Source organism: Drosophila simulans, chromosome 2L (genome assembly GCF_016746395.2).
Source record: "Drosophila simulans strain w501 chromosome 2L, Prin_Dsim_3.1, whole genome shotgun sequence".
NCBI lineage: Eukaryota > Metazoa > Arthropoda > Insecta > Diptera > Drosophilidae > Drosophila > Drosophila simulans.
The window spans coordinates 9,258,095-9,279,580 of NC_052520.2; the positions used below are offsets into that span (position 1 = coordinate 9,258,095).

Below are 21,486 nucleotides of genomic sequence, written 5' to 3' on the forward strand. Positions count from 1 at the left end.
CTAGAGCTTGTCCTAACTCGACCGCTTCTTAGGCCCCCCACCAAAGGCTCATCCTCATTACGAGGCATTTTCTGAATTAACTTGGGTCCATCAACACCGACCAGAATCTAATTATTCAGTTATTTATATACCACAACATAGCAACCCGATTGGCGTGCAATTTCCAACCTCAACAATCTTCGCTGGTGTGTGACTTGTGAAATTTCCAGTGTCAAAAATGAAGATCGACAGTTCCGGTCCGAATGTGTGTACTGTGCCCATGGCAGCACCTCACCTCTCCACATGAACCAGCGCTGACCCATCCGAAGGGGCAGATCCAGTGGGCTGGGGAGTCCAAATGCCCGGCTGCCACGTTTAGGGACTACGGCAATCGCTGTCAACTGTGGCCCGCCACTTAGCAGCATCCCATCCTCCGGCCTGCTCTTCCGCAGTTTGAGCATACCACACTCATTTCCCACCAGCATGGAACTGGAACTGGCCCCCAAGGCAAATCGAATTGAAGCAGATCAAAGGCAGCTGCAGCTGTGATGATGCTGCTGCTGATTTTTATTGCTTTATTTCTGCCAATGATATTTATTGTGGTACGAATATGAAACCGGAAACGCTCGACTAACATTCTTTGGGTCAGCCTAGGACTCGGTTCCACATTCTTGCTGGTTCCCTTAGATTCTGGCCATTGTATTCCCGGTGTACTCAATCAGGTTCAAGTAGTCCATGGCTATGCCCATTGTTCCCGCTTTTTCGGGGTTGTTTGTCACGATCTTTTTGAAATTATGAGGTGTAATCATTGCTGGATTGGGTAATGCACAAACTTGACCCACTTATAGAGCGAGCAAGTTATGACATAATAATAAACCAGATCTAAAAAGAATCTCGCTTTCTTTCATCTAGAGCAGAGGAAGACCTTGAAGCGGCCGGAAAATCCCCTGATTGCCATTGCCCACAATGCGAGGATGATCAGTGCAGTGTCCGCACAATGCAGCCACTAATGGAAAGGAAATAATCGAAAGTTGAAGCCCAGTAACTGGAACTACCATAATGAGTTCCTTTCATTGCACTCCTCCCAGCCCGGCAGAGCGAAACAAGGCGCGACAAATTACGCGGCCAACGCTGCGTATGCGTTACGTGAAATGCGATGGGCCAAAGGCAGCGCAGTCGGCAGAAGCAGCGGCTTTTGATGAATGAAAGTCAACCCTCGGCAGCAGCAGCACACACACCCGCAACTCGGATGCCGACGTCGCCGTCGCTGCCAGCGTGCAATTTGCGCGGTAGCTTGCTATATTTCGAATTTGATTTCGATTTAGTTTCTAGTACTGTTTTACAAACCGACGAGTCAGGTTCTACTGCCGCTGCTAGCAGAGCCGACCAGACCACATCGTCAGAAATCGGATTCGGAATCGGTGTGTGGGATCACTGCCTGATCAGAAGTCAGTTGCCATTTAGCCGCGTGCTCGGGACCACGCGCTCCTCCGATCCTCCCCCGTTTCGATTAGGGCTCGCGCCTGAAGGGTTCTTGAATACGTCGGGAGTTGTTCCCAGCCTGCGGCACATGTGAATAACTTTGCTTGTAAGTTCTACGGTGATTGCTGGCAGATAATCAAGCTATCAGACTATATCCGATATTTAAAGAAATCTGTAAACTTGACATAAAGAAATCCTCTGCCTTGAATATCATATTGTGAAATCCTTCAAATAACTCAAGAGAATTTACGTTAGTGTTTTCAATATTTATATTTGCTTCCAAGTGAGTGTCTCTTGTGAGAGGAAACGCTTTTTGTTGCCGGGTAATGAGTATTTAGTCGCTGTTTTGCTACCCTGTAAGCAATTAAATTTCTAAATTCTTGCGGTGGCGTAGTAAATGTGTGCCAAAACATATTTTAAATTTTATTTATTCATGTTATTAATTTTTTTATGACACCTTAGTTCATTTACTTACAAAGCCGTAACATATTTGAGAAATCACTGTTAGATGGCACAGCTAAAATCTTAGAAAAATGTTCTTTATATATGATAACCGTGTGAAAATAAGGAACATATCCTAGTGGGGAATTTCGATCCGCAAATTATTGCTTATAGGCTCTCTGAACTTGCAAGAGGATGAGACGCAGTGTGCTTCCCGTCCAGTATTTATTTACTTGTCATCTAATCGATTTACTCTTCTTGAGAGCCAAGGGAGAAGCGTGAATAATTTCCGATTTCTATGGCTGATAAGACGCTGAACAACCTCCCGAATAACCTTGGTATAACGCCCACCCACTTTTGCATAGACAGAGGCGTGTCAAACTGTTACCACGGTTTATGTGCATATGTTTCGCTTTGGTTTTAATTCTTTTTATTTTTAGCACACAAAGTGCGATGCACCAAAATAGTTTATCTGCTCTCTCGCCATAATAATGAGAAAATGAGGAAAATACATCGTATTAAGAAGGTGTAATTATATTATTATATGTAAAATGTTTGCGAATTTTTAAATCTTCCCTCGCGCATTTGCCTAAATTTTCTCACCTAAATAAAAAACGCTCATAAACCGGGCGCGTGGAAAAATATTTAAAAAACCCATTAATATGCCAAATCTCCAATTTACGATTAATGATTATCTGGAATTTTACCCGCGTGCTTTTGCACTTTTTATTCTTCATTTTGCGGAACCATAATGATCTTGATAAGCTAAATCTGGATGGAAGCGTCTAGCTGCTGTTTTGAGATAGTCAGACATTCAGTCTATAGATTATAACGACAAGGGCTGTCGGATGAGTCGAGATTATAGCGTCATGCAGTGTATTAAACGTATGTAGGTAAAAAGCATTTAATATATGTTTTCGATTAGATTCCTAATCATATAAAACCAACTGAAGGTAGTTTTCAATAAACTGACATCTAGTTTTCCTTTATTAAAAACACCCTTTAAATATCAAAACTTTCCGTCATATTTACTTATATTTCTAACATTTATTGATATATATATATATAAAGATTTTTAGTGGTCAAATTTGGTAATTACACTTTTCCATGAAACAGTAAATAAACTCATAGCGTTGTCTAACATATATACATCCAATAAACGGTGATAATTGCTTTTATAGCACAAACATACTACTGATTTTTAGTTGGGCTCAGATCAGCTTTAACTGGTTTTCCTCAGGCAATTTATTAGAAAATTTCCTCACATCAAAGACAAGTGGGTGGGTCAGGCATCTGCCCCTCATAAACCCCCTTTGTCCGATCGAACCCCCGCGAAATGCAAATCAATTTGCATTGACAATGAATTTGCTGCCCCTCGCACATGGGCTCTGAATTCAGTTTGCATTGCATTAATTAGCAAAGTAGTAAAAGTACTTCTACATATGTTATATAAGTCATAGTCTAGCGCGTTAATTAGTATGCATCCCTGGGTATACATTTGTGTTTGACTATCAACAATAATAAATGTGTACGGCATTTGTGATCATGTAAACTGTCTGCCAATCATATATGGCAAAGAAATGATTCCCATATATACTATACCAGGCAAAATATTTCTGAAACAGAAAACAAAATGATTTACTTGAGACTTTATGAAAAATAGTTCTGGCCAACGATCATAGATAGGTCCAATCAACTGCAGCTGGGTGTTTTATAATTTCGCTAATGAAGACAAGTTCAAGTTCACCCACGATCGCGCTGTGGTAAATGCTAAATTGGGTTTTAAATTCCCATTAATTATGATGACTTCTGCATCGACGGTCTAACTTCCGTTCAGTGTGAAACCCATCCTTTCATCAATGAACTTGAGTGATCAATGAAACTTCCGCTGCAATTGAAATTCAATGCAACTATCACACCATTTTAACAAATTACAAATATTTACATAGAACACAATTTCTGCCCACGTCTGTATGTAGACAGACTCATTCACGGTCAAGTTCAAAATAGAAAAAATATGAATAAATAGTGCATGCATTAATGTAAACAACGACAATTTAATACAACTGAAACACGGCTTAGTAAATAAATTTAGTTGGGCACGAGTGCAACTGCATGACAAGTGCATTCCACTCAAGTTCCGCTAAATTTAATAAATTTAATTCTTATCTGTACAGCCGCCTTCTCACTCGAAGTGTCCAACTTAAACGTTTCGCAAATTAAACTATTCCGATAAACACCTCTTGCTCTCAAATGCTTCGACACAGCTCACTGCAGCCACTAAACACAGTTCAGGCCGCCAAAAGGTTTCCATATCAGTGAAAAGCCCACCCCACTCCGCCACCTGTCCCCTGATGCCATCCAACAAACGACCTGGGCACATGCCAATCATCCACTCAGAATCGGTTTCAGTTTCTGGACTGTTCTGTAGTTACATCAATTAGGCGAACCACAGATACCGAACGCCGACGGAGCCGAGAACATCGGACACATAATGGCATTATCATCGCGTCGGCCACCCAAAGGGTGTGGAGCACCCAGACAATTGTGATCAGTGATCTCACTGGTGGTGCAGTCCATTCGGTTGGTACCCTGTGTTGGTTACACCCACACAAGGGCCAGCCAACTGCTAAAATCTGTCAAGCTAAAGTTTACACAGTATTTCATTTTTAAGTACAAATTTATTAAAAATCTAAAAATCTTTTAAAATCTACTAATTTATTTAATATAAATATTTTGCAATAGCGAGTGCACACTAGACATATGGTATATTTAGCTATTTGTGTAAATTTTCATGTCGTCAGATGCGAACCGTTGACTTTTATTGCATTGGATGTAACTAAGAGATCTCAGTCACTTGTTAGTCACCTCCCCAGTTCAGGATTGCTATTCAAAAGTGTTGACTGCCATCTCAATCTCTCGCTGTCTGCTCGTCAATTGCTATACAATTGGCTAAGCAATTTCGAATGGCCAAGATTCTATGATTAATCCCAAATTGCCAGCGGCGTATCCCAATTGAGAGGATATTGTGATGGCCATGATGCAAACGGTGTCAATTTGAAGTCGCAATCGGACTCCATCGGATCTATCTGGATCGCTGATCACCGTCGTCGCCTCGCTTGTCGCCCTTGCACCCAGTTAAGGCATTAAATTTGTTTTCATTATTCGATCGTTTATGTAAATTTATTAGTTTGACACGTTTCCCAGTCGCAGTGCATCGATTAATTGAGCTGCATTCTTCTGGGAAACTGTTTGCTGTTTTCGCACATTTGTGCATAATTGGCCGGAGTGTCAATGCTAAATGAGTGCTAATATTCAGCGTAAACTTCTTTGCATTGTGTTAGTTTTATTTGTTAGAATTTCCAGCATCAAGCTCTCGCTTCCGCCCTTTCCGCTTGAAAAGCGTTCTGAAAAATATTCCGTAACAAATCCAACCGAACACTGAACAACATCCGTCCGGCTTCGTGTCAAAAGTAACACCCCTCGGATACCGTGGAATGAGGGTCAGAGGTAAGGGGTTAGGGGTTAGATGTGTGCATAAATCACAAAAGCCCAGCTGCCCAAATTGACTCGTTTTGGGGTTGTAAATATTTGCTTTGTGCGAAAGCTCAGTCGTCGATCACTGGTCGCCCGGTGAGGAGGAAGCACTACTGTTTAACCCCTTGAAAACATCTGGAACTAGTTTTACGGTTTGATCATATATAGAAAACTTGAAATTGCATATAGATCGGTGTAACTAAGGTACTCTTACGATACAAATAGATTCTAATATAACAATAACTATGAAAATACTTTATTTTTCACAGGACATCCTTTTATTTCCCTTTATATTAGAGAGAGCAGATAGGCTTAGACGACGCATTGACTGCCAATCGTGCTTAAGAGTACGTAAAAAGGGGTTTCCAGCAGGACCCAGGGTTGTCCAGGCCCTGAACCAATCCAAGGATCGTCACCATGACGCGACCCAAACAGGATGGCGGCAAGTTCAAGGCTTTCATGCAGGAGAATGTCCTCACCATGGCCACCGTTATCGGTGTGTTCGTGGGTGGACTCATCGGCTTCATCATCAAAAATAGCACGGGCGAATGGTCGAAGAGAGAGATCATGTACATATCCTTCCCCGGCGAGATTTTCTTGCGGTGAGTAAGAAGAAGTCAGCTAAATTCATCTTAGATGGATCAGATTAATGAATTAGTATAGGAACTATAAATCAAAAAGTTACCTTCGCCTAATTATTGATATAGATCACTAAAATAAATAACATATATTTTTAGAATGCTGAAATGTTTGATTGTGCCGCTTTTGGTCTCATCAATCACCAGTGCCATTGGTGGACTCGATCTGAGCATGTCCAGCAAGATTGCCACCAGGTAAGTTAATTAGAAAACTGTATGAACTTAGATAGCCCAGATAAAATGGAATTTAAATCCCTCCAGAGCCATTACGTACTACTTTGTGACCACCATATCGGCCGTGATTCTGGGAATATGTCTGGTGACCACACTGCGTCCCGGCCAGGGAGCCAAGATCGTGGAGACCCAGACGGAGAGCATTGATAAGGCATCCAAGGTGCTCACCCCAGACACGCTTATGGATCTGGTGCGGTATGTGGGGATCTGCCGGTAACTGAACCCGCCTTCTGACTCATTTTATTTATACCCCAATAGAAACATGTTCACGGACAACATCATTCAGTCGACCATGTTCCAGGTAAGACTCTGATCCAAGGCGAATCGTTCATACGCACTGTTGAACGGCGAAAGCAACGGTAGCAATTATTCAATTCTTTGCGGTTTGGCGAGATTTTGATTGAAACAAAGCGCGACACATAATCAAAACTGACATGATAGGGATACCACAATTTCAATTACAATCCAGCTTCAAGTAGGGGGATTTCACACAAGTGCTAGCCGGTGTGAGTGAGTGTCAGTGCTTAAATTTCAATTATCGCATGTGCGACTGCGAATCGGGAGCGAGCGAGAGAGGGAAGCGGTCCTATCAACACGGTTTAGGAGGCCCCAGACGCAAATTGAATCAAAGTACTTAGCTCGGCCTGCGGCAGATATGTGGACATTGTACCTCCATAATTATATGCATATGAGAGTGGATGTTGGTGTAGGTGTAGGCAACCGAATGAATATTCATGCGCCCAATTAGATTATTGTTGACTCAATGAAGGAAAATAACAGACAAGCCACAATTTCGCTTGTTCAGATTCTACCATTTTATAAAACAGATAACGAAAAAGTCTGCCAAATCGCAACGGATGGTGAATGATGCGACGATTTTTTCACCTTATGTATATATTTTTTCTCGAACTACTGTTTTTGATATTGTTAAAAATCCATATAAATGTATATATAATCTATTTACACCTGCTCCATTTTAGCACCGCACTGAGATCTATGAGAACACTAGCATTAGCCCAGCACGTAAGTTCCCACATTCGCATCATAAACTCATCGTGAAACTTATTCCTATATTCTCCTACATAGAGCCCATGGAAAACTGGGAGTTCAAGTCGGCTCAGCGCGAGGGTTCTAATGTCCTGGGTCTCGTGATGTTCAGTGTCATCCTAGGTACCACCATTGGAAGAATGCGGGAGAAGGGACAACTGCTGCAGGACTTCTTCACCACACTGAGTGAGGCAATGATGACCATCACCTCATGGGTTATTTGGTAACTCGAGATCAATTTACATATCAAAAAGAATTTAAGAAAACGATTATTGATTTCTTTAGGATTTCCCCGCTGGGTGTTGCCTTCCTGATAGCCGCCAAGATCATTGAGATGGAATCGATAGCAGCGACGATTCAGTCATTAGGATGGTATTTCATAACGGTCATGATAGGTCTATTCCTTCACGGTTTTGGTAAGTTAGGAACACCATAAACAATGATTCAAATTAAAAATTTTAATATATTCTAATTTCAGGTACGATTGCGGTGATCTTCTTCCTGGGCACCCGACGTCTCCCGTACCGCTATATTGCCAAGCTTAGTCAGGTCCTGGCCACTGCATTTGGAACAGGTTCCAGCTCGGCCACCATGCCGCTGACCATCAAATGCTTGGACAACATGGGCATCGATCCGCGGGTCACTCGCTTTGTCATTCCCGTGGGTGCCACTATTAACATGGACGGAACAGCTCTCTATGAGGCTGTGGCTGCTCTGTTCATCGCCCAATACCGTGAGATGAGCTATTCCTTCGGCACCATTGTGGCTGTCAGTATAACAGCCACGGCGGCATCGATTGGAGCAGCTGGAATTCCGCAGGCCGGACTCGTCACCATGGTCATGGTGCTGGACACAGTGGGCTTGGAGCCGAAGGATGTGTCCCTCATCATAGCCGTCGATTGGCTACTGTAAGTCGGAAGATTTTGAATCAAAGGATTTTATAATAACACACTGTAATTTCAGGGATCGCTTCCGCACCACCATTAATGTGATGTGCGATGCTCTTGGCACTATTTTGGTTAACCATCTGTCGAAGAATGATCTGGCCAGCGTGGATAGGGTGAGTTTGAAGCATGTCTTTCCCAAATTTGCATCACTCTTATTCATTTTTGTCTTCAGCTGAATGCCGAGCCCCATGAGCTCCTCGAGCTGGGCCCCAATGGCCACGAGATGAAGGAATGAAGGCAGTCTTCGCTTGGCGCCTATAACCGCAAACGATGAGTGGACATGTCCCGGCTGTGGGCCTGTTTCCACATCCTGCCCAGCAACGATAGCGATAGCGATGACTACGACGACGATGACGAGGAGTTTTAAGGATCGTCGCAGGATCGTATTGAATCAGGGCTGGGAAGGAGTCATCACGTTTGTTTGCGAGTTATTTTGGGTGACCAAGTCGTATCTAATTTTCAGATTGATCAATTTGAAGCAGCTCCTCCGGCAGAGGACAGATATCTGCCAGAGTACAAGTACTAAGCCAGAAACGAATTTAAGTGACACATTCGTTAAATAGTTTGTTTTTTCCAAAATGAAAATATCGAAAAACAGCGAGAACAGCAATAAGATTTAAGATGAAAACATAACATTTATCGCCTAAATTAGGGATACTTTCAAGGTGTACATAATTTTTAAATATAATTATATTAAATTGAGTTCAAATTTGCATTACATTCTCCCTATGATTAGTATTAAAATTGAAGAGTAAAATTAGTTAAATTCCAAGCAAGCAATCCCAACTTTAAGCAATTGCATTTGATTAGGTCGCAAATTGTTGAGATTCGTATCTAGTATTTGTTAAACCATATTCTATAACTTTTTGACATAGCAAAGCGAAACAAAATAATTAAAAAAGACAAATATTTAACAATAGAACACAGATAAATTAACACACTAATAGGTGACAACAAAACCGAAAACCAATTAAAATCATACCACAATTTCAAATGCCGTTACAAGTTCGTGTTCATAGTTGAGCTTTGTAAATACTTAATAGCTTAAGTATACATACATAAAACTTTATGGAAATATTTATATTTAAAGCGTGGAAACCGAATTCTTGGATGACAATAATAGAGTGCTGCAATCACACATACAGTCAATTTATACGAGTAACGAATTATTTATAAAATATTATTAAAACTAACATAAATTAGGTCACATCTTTGCAGAAATCAACCAAATAATGAATAAATACAAAATCAATAAAACTAATTAAATACTTGAATGTTTGCCATGCTTTCAGCCAAAAAGGAGAATTTTTTAGGTTACGAATCACCAAAATGTTTGTAGTTGTGCGTAGTCTAAATATATGTTTACTAATAAATCTTTATGAATATTAAACGAACTTTTCAAGCATTTTAACTTAAGGTATTTGGATTCTCAAAAATGGGTGCAGTTTCATTTCGATTTGACCTGTTTCATATCTTATAGACTACATTATACTTGAGGCATTTATTGGCTGATAAGAGTTAACGATATGGCTAATTTCGTATATCATTCAAATTTTAAATGAATTAAATGTGTTGTTTCGATGGTTCTAAAATTAGTTAGAGCTTTGGCAAGCTTACAAACCATTGAATTAAAGCTTTTAGTAGTTTGCATTTGATTTTGCACAGATGGCGCATTTAATAAAATAATCGAAACTGGAATAAAAAATATACTTCAAAAATATTAATAATTAAGAACAAAAAAAAAATAGTTTTGCTCTTTTTTTTCTTTTTTAGTTTACAAATTTATGTACGTGCTGTTTGAAATGCTATCCTGAAATTATGTTTGTTTTGAAACATTACCTGCTATTTTACAAACTACAGTTTAAATTAACTGGTGCTAAAAATTTAACATTTTCGAAAAACAATTTGGTTAGGCAACTGTTGACTTCAGTTTTGCCTTTAAAGTTACCATCCTTTTGATCTAAGTATTTAGTGTCCCATCTGCATGTACTTCTGTTGCTCTGACGAACCCTTCTCCAAAAAGTAACTGCCCCTAAAGAAAATAAAAGGACCATAACAGAAAACAATGCTCCCCAAATATAAAATTGGGCGCCATCAAAGGGGGACAGAATCCTTGCCACTGGGGTAGCAAGGATATGCAGGCAGGTTGTCAAAACAAAAAAATATAATAAAATAAAACAAAGAGCCAACGAAGCAAAAGTATATTTCGATGATTTCTCAACTTTTTCTTCTTTCGACTTCACTAGCTTCTTTGTTTGCGCAGCGTAAAAAGTTTTGAATTATTGTGTTTTAGCATTGTCCTAGAAAAACCCATCAGGCAAGTTGGACCTAGCATACTTGACAGCATTTATTATTAGATAAACCCAAAATTTTTGAAAACGGCTTAAATATTTGACTGAAGTTAGATACTCCCAAAATTCCTGGTGAATGCCCATTGCCCAAACTATGCGCTACAGCAGCAGCAGCTAAGCACGGAACTCTAAGGACAATCTTTAGCCATGCTAATCAATGATGCCACTAGAGATCGTCCCATCTATCAGGATATCCAGCGCCTTACAGATGCCCAACTGAGCACCATGTGCAAAAACCACGGGCTCACTCTGGGTCCCATCAATTTACAAAATAGACGCATGGCAGAGCGCAAGCTTCATATAGCAATGATCACTGTGCGGGCCAAGTATCGAGCTCAACAACAGTTTGTCCTGGAGTGCAACATGAAAAGTTCCGCGAACAGCGCCCAAGTTCCGCCTCCGCAGAACTATTACCAACCCATGCCACCGCAAACTTACTGGCCATCTCCGCGAACCAATTTGAGAAGCCCACCTCCGCCCAGCTGGAATATCCAAACTCGTCGGGAGCGTACTGACCCGGTGCTCGAGCCGCGTCAGAACGTTTGTTGGAGCCAGCAGAACAGGATGAACAACGAAAATACTGAAAATTCTGGTAATAATTTCCTGGGTTTCAAGATGCCCTTTTCCCTGGGGGCTGCCAGGGATATCAGGTCATTGATTACCAACTCCATAAAGCGTTTTCAGGGAGGAGAAACGGAGAACGCGCCCGTGTGCTTCCAGGATGGGCCAGTGTTCGATGGCACGAACACGCATAAATTTCACCCTGATGAATATGAAGAAGATTATCAAGAATATTCCGATGAAGATAGTGCCGGAAATCCTTCCACCTCTGACCGTGAACCGGATACGCTGTCTGGTGCTTCAGAGGATGAAGACCAGGAAGTTGAGAGGAAGGACCTTAGTCACCAAGACTCCTATCCGTATCCCTTCAGCTTTCGGGAACTTCAGAGACAGATCAATGGTGCGGAATCCCAACATGAACTACGAGACTACAAGAGTTTCCTTAGCCTATCGAGTGTTTATCACGAGTTCGAAAGCCAAGTGCCAATGGCACGGACTGCACCATCGGTGGATTCGAAGCCCCGCTTCAGCTGGTGGTGGCAGTGGAGGGCGAAGGCGGGAGATGAGCGAATTCCGGAGGCGGAGCGGACCACCGAGCAGGATCTGCTGCAGGAGCGTGAGTTGAAGACCATCAACTACCTGAGCGAGGCACCTTCGCGTGCGGATGACGGTATGCTGGAGTTGATGGGCAGGGTGGAGCTCCGCGATGATAGCGAGGAGGAGGTGCTGGAAGACGCTCAAATAGCGCGAGGATCCCGATCCTGGGTGGGCTTCTGCCGGCACATCTTCCACCTGCTCTGCTGCGATCGTCAAGGAAAACTCGACCCGGAAAAGCTGCGCTGCAGCTTCTTCTGCTGCTGCATGGCCTTCGGTGTCTACATGGGCATCAAAATGATGCGGTAGTGACAGAAAGTGGGCAATTTCATACGTATATGTCCATCAGTATTCAGGAATTTATGCTTATCTCAGTTGAGAAAACGATGTGCATCCTTTTGTTGTATTCATCGTAATCATATGCCTTTGTTTTCTTATGTTGAGATACGAACTATATTCTTAATACACGACAGTGCAAAAATCTTTTAATTTAAAGTTGAATGAATTATTTACAACTGTCTTATTTTCGTACTTTATTTTCAATGACGTCATTTATGACGTAATACTACATTCAAAGATGTTTTCTGCAATTTGCAAGCAAAATGGCCCTCATTGGAGAACGTGGCCCTTTGCGGCACGTGTTTCCATTTGTGTCAAGTTTGCTTGCCAAATTCTCACTTCTAGGTGGTACGGAAATGAAACTGTAATTATATTCAAGGCACCCGGAGAAGGAAGTCCTTTAAGAGTAAAATTATTAAAAGGGAATAAGTTTGCTACATTTAGAAAGAAAAAGCGACTTTAACATAGATTGCTGTTTATATCATATTTGTGTGTTGGCATTTCAAAAGTTTAGTAAATGAAATAATTGCCTACAAGACTATATCAAGTTCAATACTTCACTGTTGTTAACTGCTTTATCATATTTACTTTTAAACTAAGATGACTTTAACATAGGAAATCAATTTATACTTAGGTATCCCCATTTCCTATTCCATTTCAGACTCAATTTTGATTACCCAACAAACCAAACAAAATCTAATCAAATGCAATTGGCGCGAACGAAAACTCAAGCAAGGGAAACACATAAATAAAAGTTTGGCCATAAAACCACAAAGAGACATCAAATGGGCATAACAAATTTAAACGGCATAAACAATTGGCAACAAAGTGGGCTCCCAATCTGAACTATAGAACAGATCGCACGGTTTTTGACTCCGGTCGAATTGCAGATTTGCGTCGAGGATAAATCTGCAGCTATAAAACGGGAGACAGGACTCAATTGCCTGGCTGGTACACACAAACTGAGACAGTCGTTGGTTTTGGGCAGGACTCTCAGTTTGTCTTTATGCCAATTCAATTTACCGGCAAATCGCTCCGTCGAGTTTAAGTCCGAACCCCTGGCAATGAACATAAAACGCCAACGAAATGCGGCCATTTAATTTATATTCTGGCAGCATTAAATGGCATTTTAATTTCTATGGAAGTCGTAAAAAGTCCTGAAAAGTATTTCGCCGCTTCCTCTTTTCATATTTATGTCTATAAATTTATTTTGCACTTTTCCATTTCTCAATTGCGTGCAAAAGATTTTTACATTTAATTCAATTTGCCATCTAATGGATGGGGCGGCCGGTTGTGGGCGATTCCCCTAAGGGGATGTGCTTACCAACTGGGCGTGGCCATGTCTGTTTTGCAGTCCTTGCGTGAAATATGGTCCCGGCTACTTAGCAGTCTCATCTCCAGCTACAGCTACAGCTCCAGCTCCAGCTCCAAAACTGAAATCCGGTGGACGCCCGGGCTAAATTACCGTTACAAATTTGCGCTACTTTGATGGCAGCCACCTCATTCCCTGTTCTCCATCCGAGAAGTCGGGGATTCGGAATGCCCGGCAATGTCATACAAAATTTATTCGCCCTACGTGCCTTGGCCGCAAATCTTCGCTGCGTCCAGAGGGTCAAGCAATTTTTACCGAGCTAGTTTGGGTCACTCCACGTGGAAGCTGCTAATGGTTTTCATAAGAATAGGGAGGGACGTCCAACTCATGGTTCGTTGGGTGAATCCTGTGCCATATTCCAAGTTCAGCTTCGAATTTGAACCCTATTCAGAGAAACATGTGATCCCAAAACAAGGTATAATATGGTTTTATACTTGGTTTACTCATTAGCAAACATAACATAGTATGTAACCGTAACCAAAAAGTTTCTACTATTTAACATTTTATGAATTGTAGATTCAATTTCTGGGCATCAACAAACAAATTCAGATAATTCTGAAATATATATTCAAAGCGCCCTTCTCTTTTTTATTTTAAACTGGCCAAGTATGTTATGTACATATGCAAATGCTAACCCAAACTTTCGCTGAGAAAAATACAAGCTGCTACATATTTGCAGCCATTTTGTAAGCCACTTAACCAGAAAAAGTTACCAGCATCTTTGGCCTAATGAACGAAACTCCGAGCAAGCAAAACTAAAAGCGCGACTGCTGGGAGGATGTTTCGAGTGGATGTGCAGCTGGGTGATGGTGTGGTGTGGTATTAAAGGACTGGGGGTTTTGGTAACCCCTTGGGGGAAAATGCAATTTTGTAATTGACTCACAATCAGTCAGGCGGAAGTTGTTTAGCTATGCAATATGGCTGCCAAATGCGACAAACGGATGCAATTTGTGAAATATGCACGAAATAAGACGATAAAGCGATGCTCAAGAGGTGGAGAATGCACAAATCTCACCCAATGGAACCCTATTCCACCAGAGATTGAAATGTCAATCCGTTTATGGGAGTGGGACATGTCCCTGTCCGTGTTCCTGCTCCTGTCTATCCGCATGAGTGGAACATGTTTGTCAGCTAGTTTTCGATGCGATTTTTTGGTACCAACTGTTCATGGGGCGTCGAGGGTATATCACTTTCTAAAGTGCTACAGTGGTAATGAAAAATTGTTAAAGTTGCTTATAAAACTAATAGTTATTAAACGCAATATTGTATTAATATTATTAAGGTAACTTATGATTTGGCGAACTGAAGAAACATCTGTACGGTATTCAGAACCGATCTCCAATGTAACATATGTGAAGTGAAACTAAAAGGTATCCAGCCAGTTGCAATTAACACATCGCCCAGCTCCTTTTCAGCCTGCAGTTGTGCCACAGAATGTTGCCAAAATGTCCGTTTGTCGCCCACATGTCTGAGCTGAACGACGCGCCCGAATGCCGCTGACAGATGTTCCACCTTTGGCCAGGAAACGGGCTACGGAGACAAACTGTTTGCCTGCGCCGGGAACCTGGAGGTCGGCGTAATAGTTTTTATGTGCGGTTTTCGGTTGAGTTTCTCCCTTTGCCCTGCCATAAACGAACAATTTGTGTAATGCATTTGGTGAATAATGAGGTGGGCAGGGAGCTATTTTGGCTCAGAGGCGACAGGTTTTTTGGTTCATGTCCGGAAAGGAAGTCGTTCTATGCAGATTCATTTTTTATGCTAGCAGTTTTTCCACAGTTCTGAAAAAGTTCTCATATAAAATGTTTACGTATCGATATTTGCGGAGATTTTACCGGTCACTCAAGGGCAGGTATGCACTTGCATGTAGCACATGTGATTTTAAATAAGATTATAATATATTTATACATACCCATGACGTTCCTAGACAGTCGGGTGTCAAACTGGAATTAACTTGAAAGTATTGCGGCATCGATTTTATAAGTTCGATTCTCCTTATCTCAGATTTATAGAATTTTATATGATGATTATATCAATCTCATTTGTATGATAATGTCCTTTTAACATTTATTATTATATATTATTCTCATTTCCGTTTCTCTCTATATTAAAGCCAAAAAAAAGTTTGTACAAAGTGAGCTAAATTAGTTCCTCAATCTGAGCGCAATTAATTCTGTATCGCACCATTTCCACAACACAATCAAATTGCGCAAATGCTCACTTAACCAACTGGATACAAACAAATCAAATAACATTTCTTACAGTCTTCACCCAATTAATAAGAATAAGGTCTTCTGCGAGAACGACTGTGGTCATACCCTTGGTAGGCAAATGATAAGAAAGTACTTACAACTTTAATAAAGTCTTTCATGACTTTCCAATTGCACATTCAAATTATCCATCTCTATACCGAGATTTCGATTACCTCAAAGCAAAGCGAAAACCAAAATCAGACTACCTTGCTCAAATAAGGGAATTAAAAGACTTGCTTAACCCGTCTACAGGCCCGCAGAAACAAATGTTTCTGTTTCTTATTTTTTGATGCAAATGTCAACAATTAATTTGGAGGCAAAATATGCGCAGTCTCACAGAAAAATAAACAAGCGCCAAGACGCAGAGGGCCAGGTTAAAGGTTGAAGGAGGAAAATTGCAAAAGGCAAAGTAAATACGAGGGGGAAATGTTGGAAAAATGTAGGAGCAGTCCTGGCAATTAAAGTTGAGACTGCAGAGGTGGATCCAGAACCAGATGAGCAGGTGGCAGAATCTATGGCCTCCACTCTGAAGGAGCAGGTGGCATAATGAAGTCGATTGGAAGTTGAATTCACTTGAGCTGGAATAATTTGTTTCAATGCTAATGTTGACGCCCGCGGCGAATGCAAAGTAGGTAGAAAATTAATGAGAACATTATTGTGTTGGATAATAAATATGAAATTAAAATACCCAGAATTTATGAATTTATCGCACACATGGCGTACACTTGACATTTAAGTGTAACTTTAAGGAAATTTAGGATATAATTAAGTGTTCTTCAGACCTTTTCATATCAAGGGCTCAAATAATGATTTTAGGTTCAGGGTTGAGGATGAATATTTAATCGGGACGTCTCTCTCTTCAACTTTGCAACTTAAAACTTTGATCAAGGCCTAAATAATCGAACCGCATCATTGGCCATCATGTCCGGTCATCGGCGTTGGCCGGACCATTCGACAAGCCACTTTAATGGCAGCCCAGAGCCGTTCGTTTTCATCCTGCTTTCATTTACATGTCCTGTGGAGCATCCTAACTTTTCCTCGACTCCTCCAGGATCTGTCAGATGTATTTGATTGATTTGTTGGGCAATTTGCCACCGCCTGTTGTTCGTCGGAGTTTGCACAAAGTTGTGTACGCCAGTGCCTCCGCTCCCAGTCCACTTGAATCAGTTTTCTGCCACATTCATGCATGATTTATGTTTGAACATATAAAGCTGCCATCGACGTAGTTTACGGAATGAGTTGGGGAACAAGCCGGGGCCTGCGATCTAGAACCTGCTTTCCCATTAAGAGGACCTTTGAAGTGGGTGCCTGGCCAAAAGTGTCTGTCGCGAATCTAGGGTTAAATCAATCAATGACTAAATGGCTTATTGTGAATATATTCTCACATTTCCTTCTAACTTTCCCCATGGACCATCTATCAAGTGTCAGTCCATGCGATAATTGGATTAATAAATTACTCAGGAATTGATTAAGAAGGTTAATAATCCAAGTCAATCGAATTATTTGTTGTGACAATTCTGATTTGAAATAATAATAAAAATACGACCTTCAACGTCTTTCGATTTTCAAAGAAGTTAGTGCATGAAATTCGAATTTTTCGGTAATATAAAGCGTGCATTTTTAGAAACATTGAAAATCTTAACTGAGGCCATCAAACAAAGAACATGAAGCTTCTGTCACTGTCAGTTGTTATCTTTTGTGCCTTACAATGTCAAAATGTCGTTGGCTATAATCCTGGTACAATAACTAAATAGATTAATTAATATTTAATTACTTAAAACCTAATTTTTTATAGCCAAGTGTAATGATCCCAGAAGTAATGGTGGGGCTTGCCGAAAACCTCCCGAGGACAAATGGACCTTTGACAAGATTCACCGAAAGTGTGTGGAAATAGATTTCTTTGGATGCCCAGATACGAAAAACATATTTGATTCGAAAAGCGAGTGCGAAAATACCTGTTGATATGACGTATTATTTTACTGACCAACCCACCAGTTCGTTGGTGAAGGAAAGGCAATTGATTGTATGTAATTATGTCTGTACCACGAGTCGTATGCGTAATAAGAGTATTAATTAATTCAGACAAGCTTCGTATGCGTCTGTTGTTTATGGCAGACAATTGAGTAAACACAGCCCAGCTAATTGATGGCAGGCGACGTTTTCCTCTGACCCGATTGCCCATTTCCCTGGTTACCCGTGGTTGTACTTTTCCAACTTTGCCTATGTGTGGACAAACAAAGTCTGGGCAACCGAGCACTGATTGATTGAGTTTCTGTTTCTGTGGCACGAAGGCGTCCAGTTAATGGATCAATGGCTTTCTGTTTAGTTTGCTGCCATGCTCGTGTACACTCAACATCACCCCTCACTCTTTTCATCCTTATTGTAATAAAGTCAATCCGGTTAGCAGAAAACAAATTGTTTCCTTAGATTGCCTTTAGTGCAGTTCCCTTATGGGTTTACTAAGAACGCTAGCTCAGTGACTAGATTTTATTATGTTTCGTTTTCTTCCATGAATTCATTTTCTTTTTTAAGAGTCTAGCAAGCCTTGATCTATGATTTTTTTATTTTATAAGTCACTTTACTACACACTCCAGTTCGATAAACACCTATCACATAAAATTCAATATATTTAATTTTTTAAAAAATACCCAATTGCTGATCATTCTGTGATAAAGATGCTTATTCCAGAGGTGGACATGTGGAATGTGTCCAAGAGTAGCCGGATACACCGCCTTTCCATCTTCAATTGCGATAAGCCTGGACTGAAAGTATTGGACTACTCCGCAGTGCGGGGAGTTGATAGGTTCTACTTGGAGTGCCAGGACTACAGGGATTATTTCAAAGACCCCTATAATCGAGTCCACAAGCCGAAGAGGTTCACCTCGTATGCGGGCAGGTGCGACGTAAAGTTGGATACCGACGTTGAGGTCCTGTCAGAACCGACTTTGTGGCGTATTGATCGCCAGCCCATAGTCTATCCGATCGACTATCACTCGGATATGGCACTGGGTAGACGGGACTGCGATCACATTAAAGCCTTTTGTTCCCCAGCTGAGAGCCTAAGCTTCAAGCGATAGGTTGCTCAAAATGCATGCGATTGCTGTTACCATTTTTGTCAGTTTAAATACAGTTTGAAGCATTGCATTTGTGGGTTTTACGTTATATTTGGGTATATTTCAGTGTACAAAGTGAAAGTGCTGCAAAAGGTTGCCATTCGAAAACGCTCCTCGTGTCAGTCTGTTCTGTCAATGGGTTCACGGATGCGAATCTGTTGTTTTGCGTCAGTTGGGATGCACTTTTCACCCGCTTGTTGGCGTGCAAATTGCTAATGAATTTAATTCCCCTGCACACACGCTCGCAGACAATGCTGTCGAAAACGGGAAACGGATGGGAAAAAGCGGGAAAGCGGAAAAAGGAAACAAGGCGACAGCACGGCTACTGCTAACATGTGATGCAGCGACAAGTGAAGTTTGTCTGTTGTCGGAAAATCTAATAACCGACAGCAAGCAAACACACAATAACGCCGAGTTTTCCAGCTACTGTACTAGTCGCTGTGTATTGCCGGGTTTTAATTTGTGTCAGGACCTGCATATTAAGTGGTGCCGGCCACAACGGTATCGAAGGATACCAGCCACGTTCTGATTGAATTGCGGGGGCGGAACGGGGCGTGGTAGCTCTAGTTGATACAACAGGGTGGCACAGCCCTACCATCCTGATGGCTGATTAAGCATACGCCATGTGTGCGGACCATGAGCCTACAATACACAATGCATTTTCTGGGTGCCAGATTTCAAGCCTATATATTATCACCGAGCCCGTTGCAGTGGTCGAAAAAACAAAATAATATTTTGTTCGGCAACTCAATTTTCATCAGCATAAATCAAAACTCGACGGCAGTTCATTTGCATAGCGCCGGGCTTACCGAAAATTGTTGAAAAATCTATTTCAACTTTGCAGACAAATCATATTCCCGGCTGAAGCGGGAAACGGCAGAAACTTTACGGCAGCTAGAAACTTTTATTTTGTGGAACACAATAGACAGTCGCCCTGAGGGGGCATTAAATGTTACTATTTACTTTTCGAACTCAGGTCAGACACTTGCTTTTGAACTCCGACTCCTTCGAGAATATATTTCGCGTTGCTGGACATCCTGCACAGATGAAGTCCTCGTTGCCTTTGTTCCTTATTGTTAAAATTCCACATATTTTTAATCGCATTCCTATGGCATCATGGCCTTTTCCATTTGGTAATTGTTACTTATTAATTATTTAATAAACCATATTCCTTATATATTTTTATTATTATTCATAGAGCATCGACTGTCCCTAAACCGTAACAGCCTTATCGTACAAGGGGACACGGTAAGCCTGCCAATGGGCTGGCATTGAATTTCAATTTGAACAGGTACTCAGATCCAATAAAACGGGGGAGGAATGTCGAGTAAAGTTATTTATATGGGGATGTAGTCGAGTTCCATGTTCTTTCAATAAGCCATTGATACATTAATGTATGTCCTGTACCCGCTCCTATATACTCTCCCCGTGCTTATATGTGTGTCGGTGCAAGTGTGTTTGTGCCGGCTTAAGTTGGATTTTTGAAGGATTTGTAGGAGTGAACGCTGCGCGATGTTTATTTCCCGCCAAGAGCAGCGGGATTGCATTTATGAGGGTATTACGTATACGCACGGCTGGCAGCGTGCGATTTTTCAGCTTTTATGGCTGCAAACAACCAAAAACATTTATAATTTCATTTGGTTCTTTAGTCAAGGGATGAAACGAAACACGGAAAGAGGTAATCCTTGAGGATTTATAAATTTATAATAACCAAATATTAATATTTAGCACAACTAACCAAGGTATATTACTCTATGTACCGAAAGGTCTATGTTGAATTAAAAGAGTTTCCTTCCTACAACTCATTAATTATACGAATATAAATACACGGAAACTTTAAACGCAAAATAGTATTGTTTTGCCTATTGTGACACAAGGAGGCTTATCAAGCTCCAGGCCCCTATAAATGGCCAAACCCCCACAAGTGCATTCAGTTCATTAACTAGACAAAGCAGGACACACACATAAACGCCCTTCTAAGCTCAAATCTATTGACAATGTAATTAATGCAAACCAGAAACAATTCCGGGTCAGAGTGCAAACATTAGCAACAGGAGCAGCATCTATAAACCATCAGTAGAATGGCAGTGTGTTCCAGTGTGTATGTGTATCCTGTTCGTCCTGTTGTCTCAATGCAAATACAGAAAACGTGACACGCCCCCAGCTGCTCGATTTACCGTCGCAATTTCTGCCAGCTTTCCAAGCGCCATGTTTATTAGAAACCCGAAAACGTAATGCAAACAGGAACCGAACAAATATTTATATATGACATTTTAGACAATTGTGCGACACAGCTGCGAAAAGCCGGATCCCCCCCTTTTTGCTCCGATTTTACCCCGAGCTAATCCCCCAGAGAGGTGTCACCAGTTGGATCAATCAAATCAGGCAATGAGCCATATGGAGCACAGTCACCCACAAAAGTGTGGCCCACGCAAACGCATCTGTGCCGCATCGGATTTCAGCAAAACTGTCAGAGTAAAATCCACATGAAAAAGGACCATTGTTCCATGTGGTGACAGCATTCTGTGGGTGTTTCTGTGTGCATAATAAGTGAAACCCAATCCGCATGCAAATGTGATTAATTACAGGTGGGGGCAATGCG

General features: G+C 41.2%; 4 protein-coding genes across 5 annotated transcripts; all 4 read left to right on the top strand.

Moving 5' to 3' along the window:
* Positions 1 to 1,311: 1,311 nt before the first annotated feature.
* LOC6731618 (excitatory amino acid transporter 1) lies at positions 1,312 to 9,699 on the top strand. Of its 2 annotated transcripts, none has more exons than XM_016179844.3 (11): positions 1,312 to 1,567; positions 5,709 to 6,041; positions 6,177 to 6,272; positions 6,339 to 6,506; positions 6,570 to 6,612; positions 7,292 to 7,334; positions 7,398 to 7,581; positions 7,644 to 7,774; positions 7,837 to 8,266; positions 8,322 to 8,418; positions 8,478 to 9,699. In XM_016179844.3, the coding sequence occupies exons 2-11, from the start codon at positions 5,857 to 5,859 to the stop codon at positions 8,538 to 8,540; spliced, it is 1,440 nt and encodes a 479-aa protein (XP_016024299.1). In that variant the 5' UTR covers positions 1,312 to 1,567; positions 5,709 to 5,856; the 3' UTR covers positions 8,541 to 9,699. The 2 variants fall into 2 exon arrangements, with proteins under 2 accessions (XP_016024299.1, XP_016024298.1); XM_016179843.3 differs by having other exon boundaries at positions 5,737 to 6,041.
* A 906-nt stretch (positions 9,700 to 10,605) lies between these two features.
* Positions 10,606 to 12,300, top strand: LOC6731619. The gene has a single exon (XM_016179845.3). The coding sequence runs from the start codon at positions 10,804 to 10,806 to the stop codon at positions 12,118 to 12,120; it is 1,317 nt and encodes a 438-aa protein (XP_016024300.1). The 5' UTR covers positions 10,606 to 10,803; the 3' UTR covers positions 12,121 to 12,300.
* A 5,117-nt stretch (positions 12,301 to 17,417) lies between these two features.
* Positions 17,418 to 17,857, top strand: LOC27209403 (papilin). The gene is made up of 2 exons (XM_016184836.3): positions 17,418 to 17,508; positions 17,567 to 17,857. The coding sequence occupies exons 1-2, from the start codon at positions 17,436 to 17,438 to the stop codon at positions 17,731 to 17,733; spliced, it is 240 nt and encodes a 79-aa protein (XP_016024301.1). The 5' UTR covers positions 17,418 to 17,435; the 3' UTR covers positions 17,734 to 17,857.
* Positions 17,858 to 18,352: 495 nt separating this feature from the next.
* Positions 18,353 to 18,915, top strand: LOC6731620. Its single transcript, XM_002078724.4, has one exon. The coding sequence runs from the start codon at positions 18,447 to 18,449 to the stop codon at positions 18,846 to 18,848; it is 402 nt and encodes a 133-aa protein (XP_002078760.1). The 5' UTR covers positions 18,353 to 18,446; the 3' UTR covers positions 18,849 to 18,915.
* Positions 18,916 to 21,486: the final 2,571 nt, after the last annotated feature.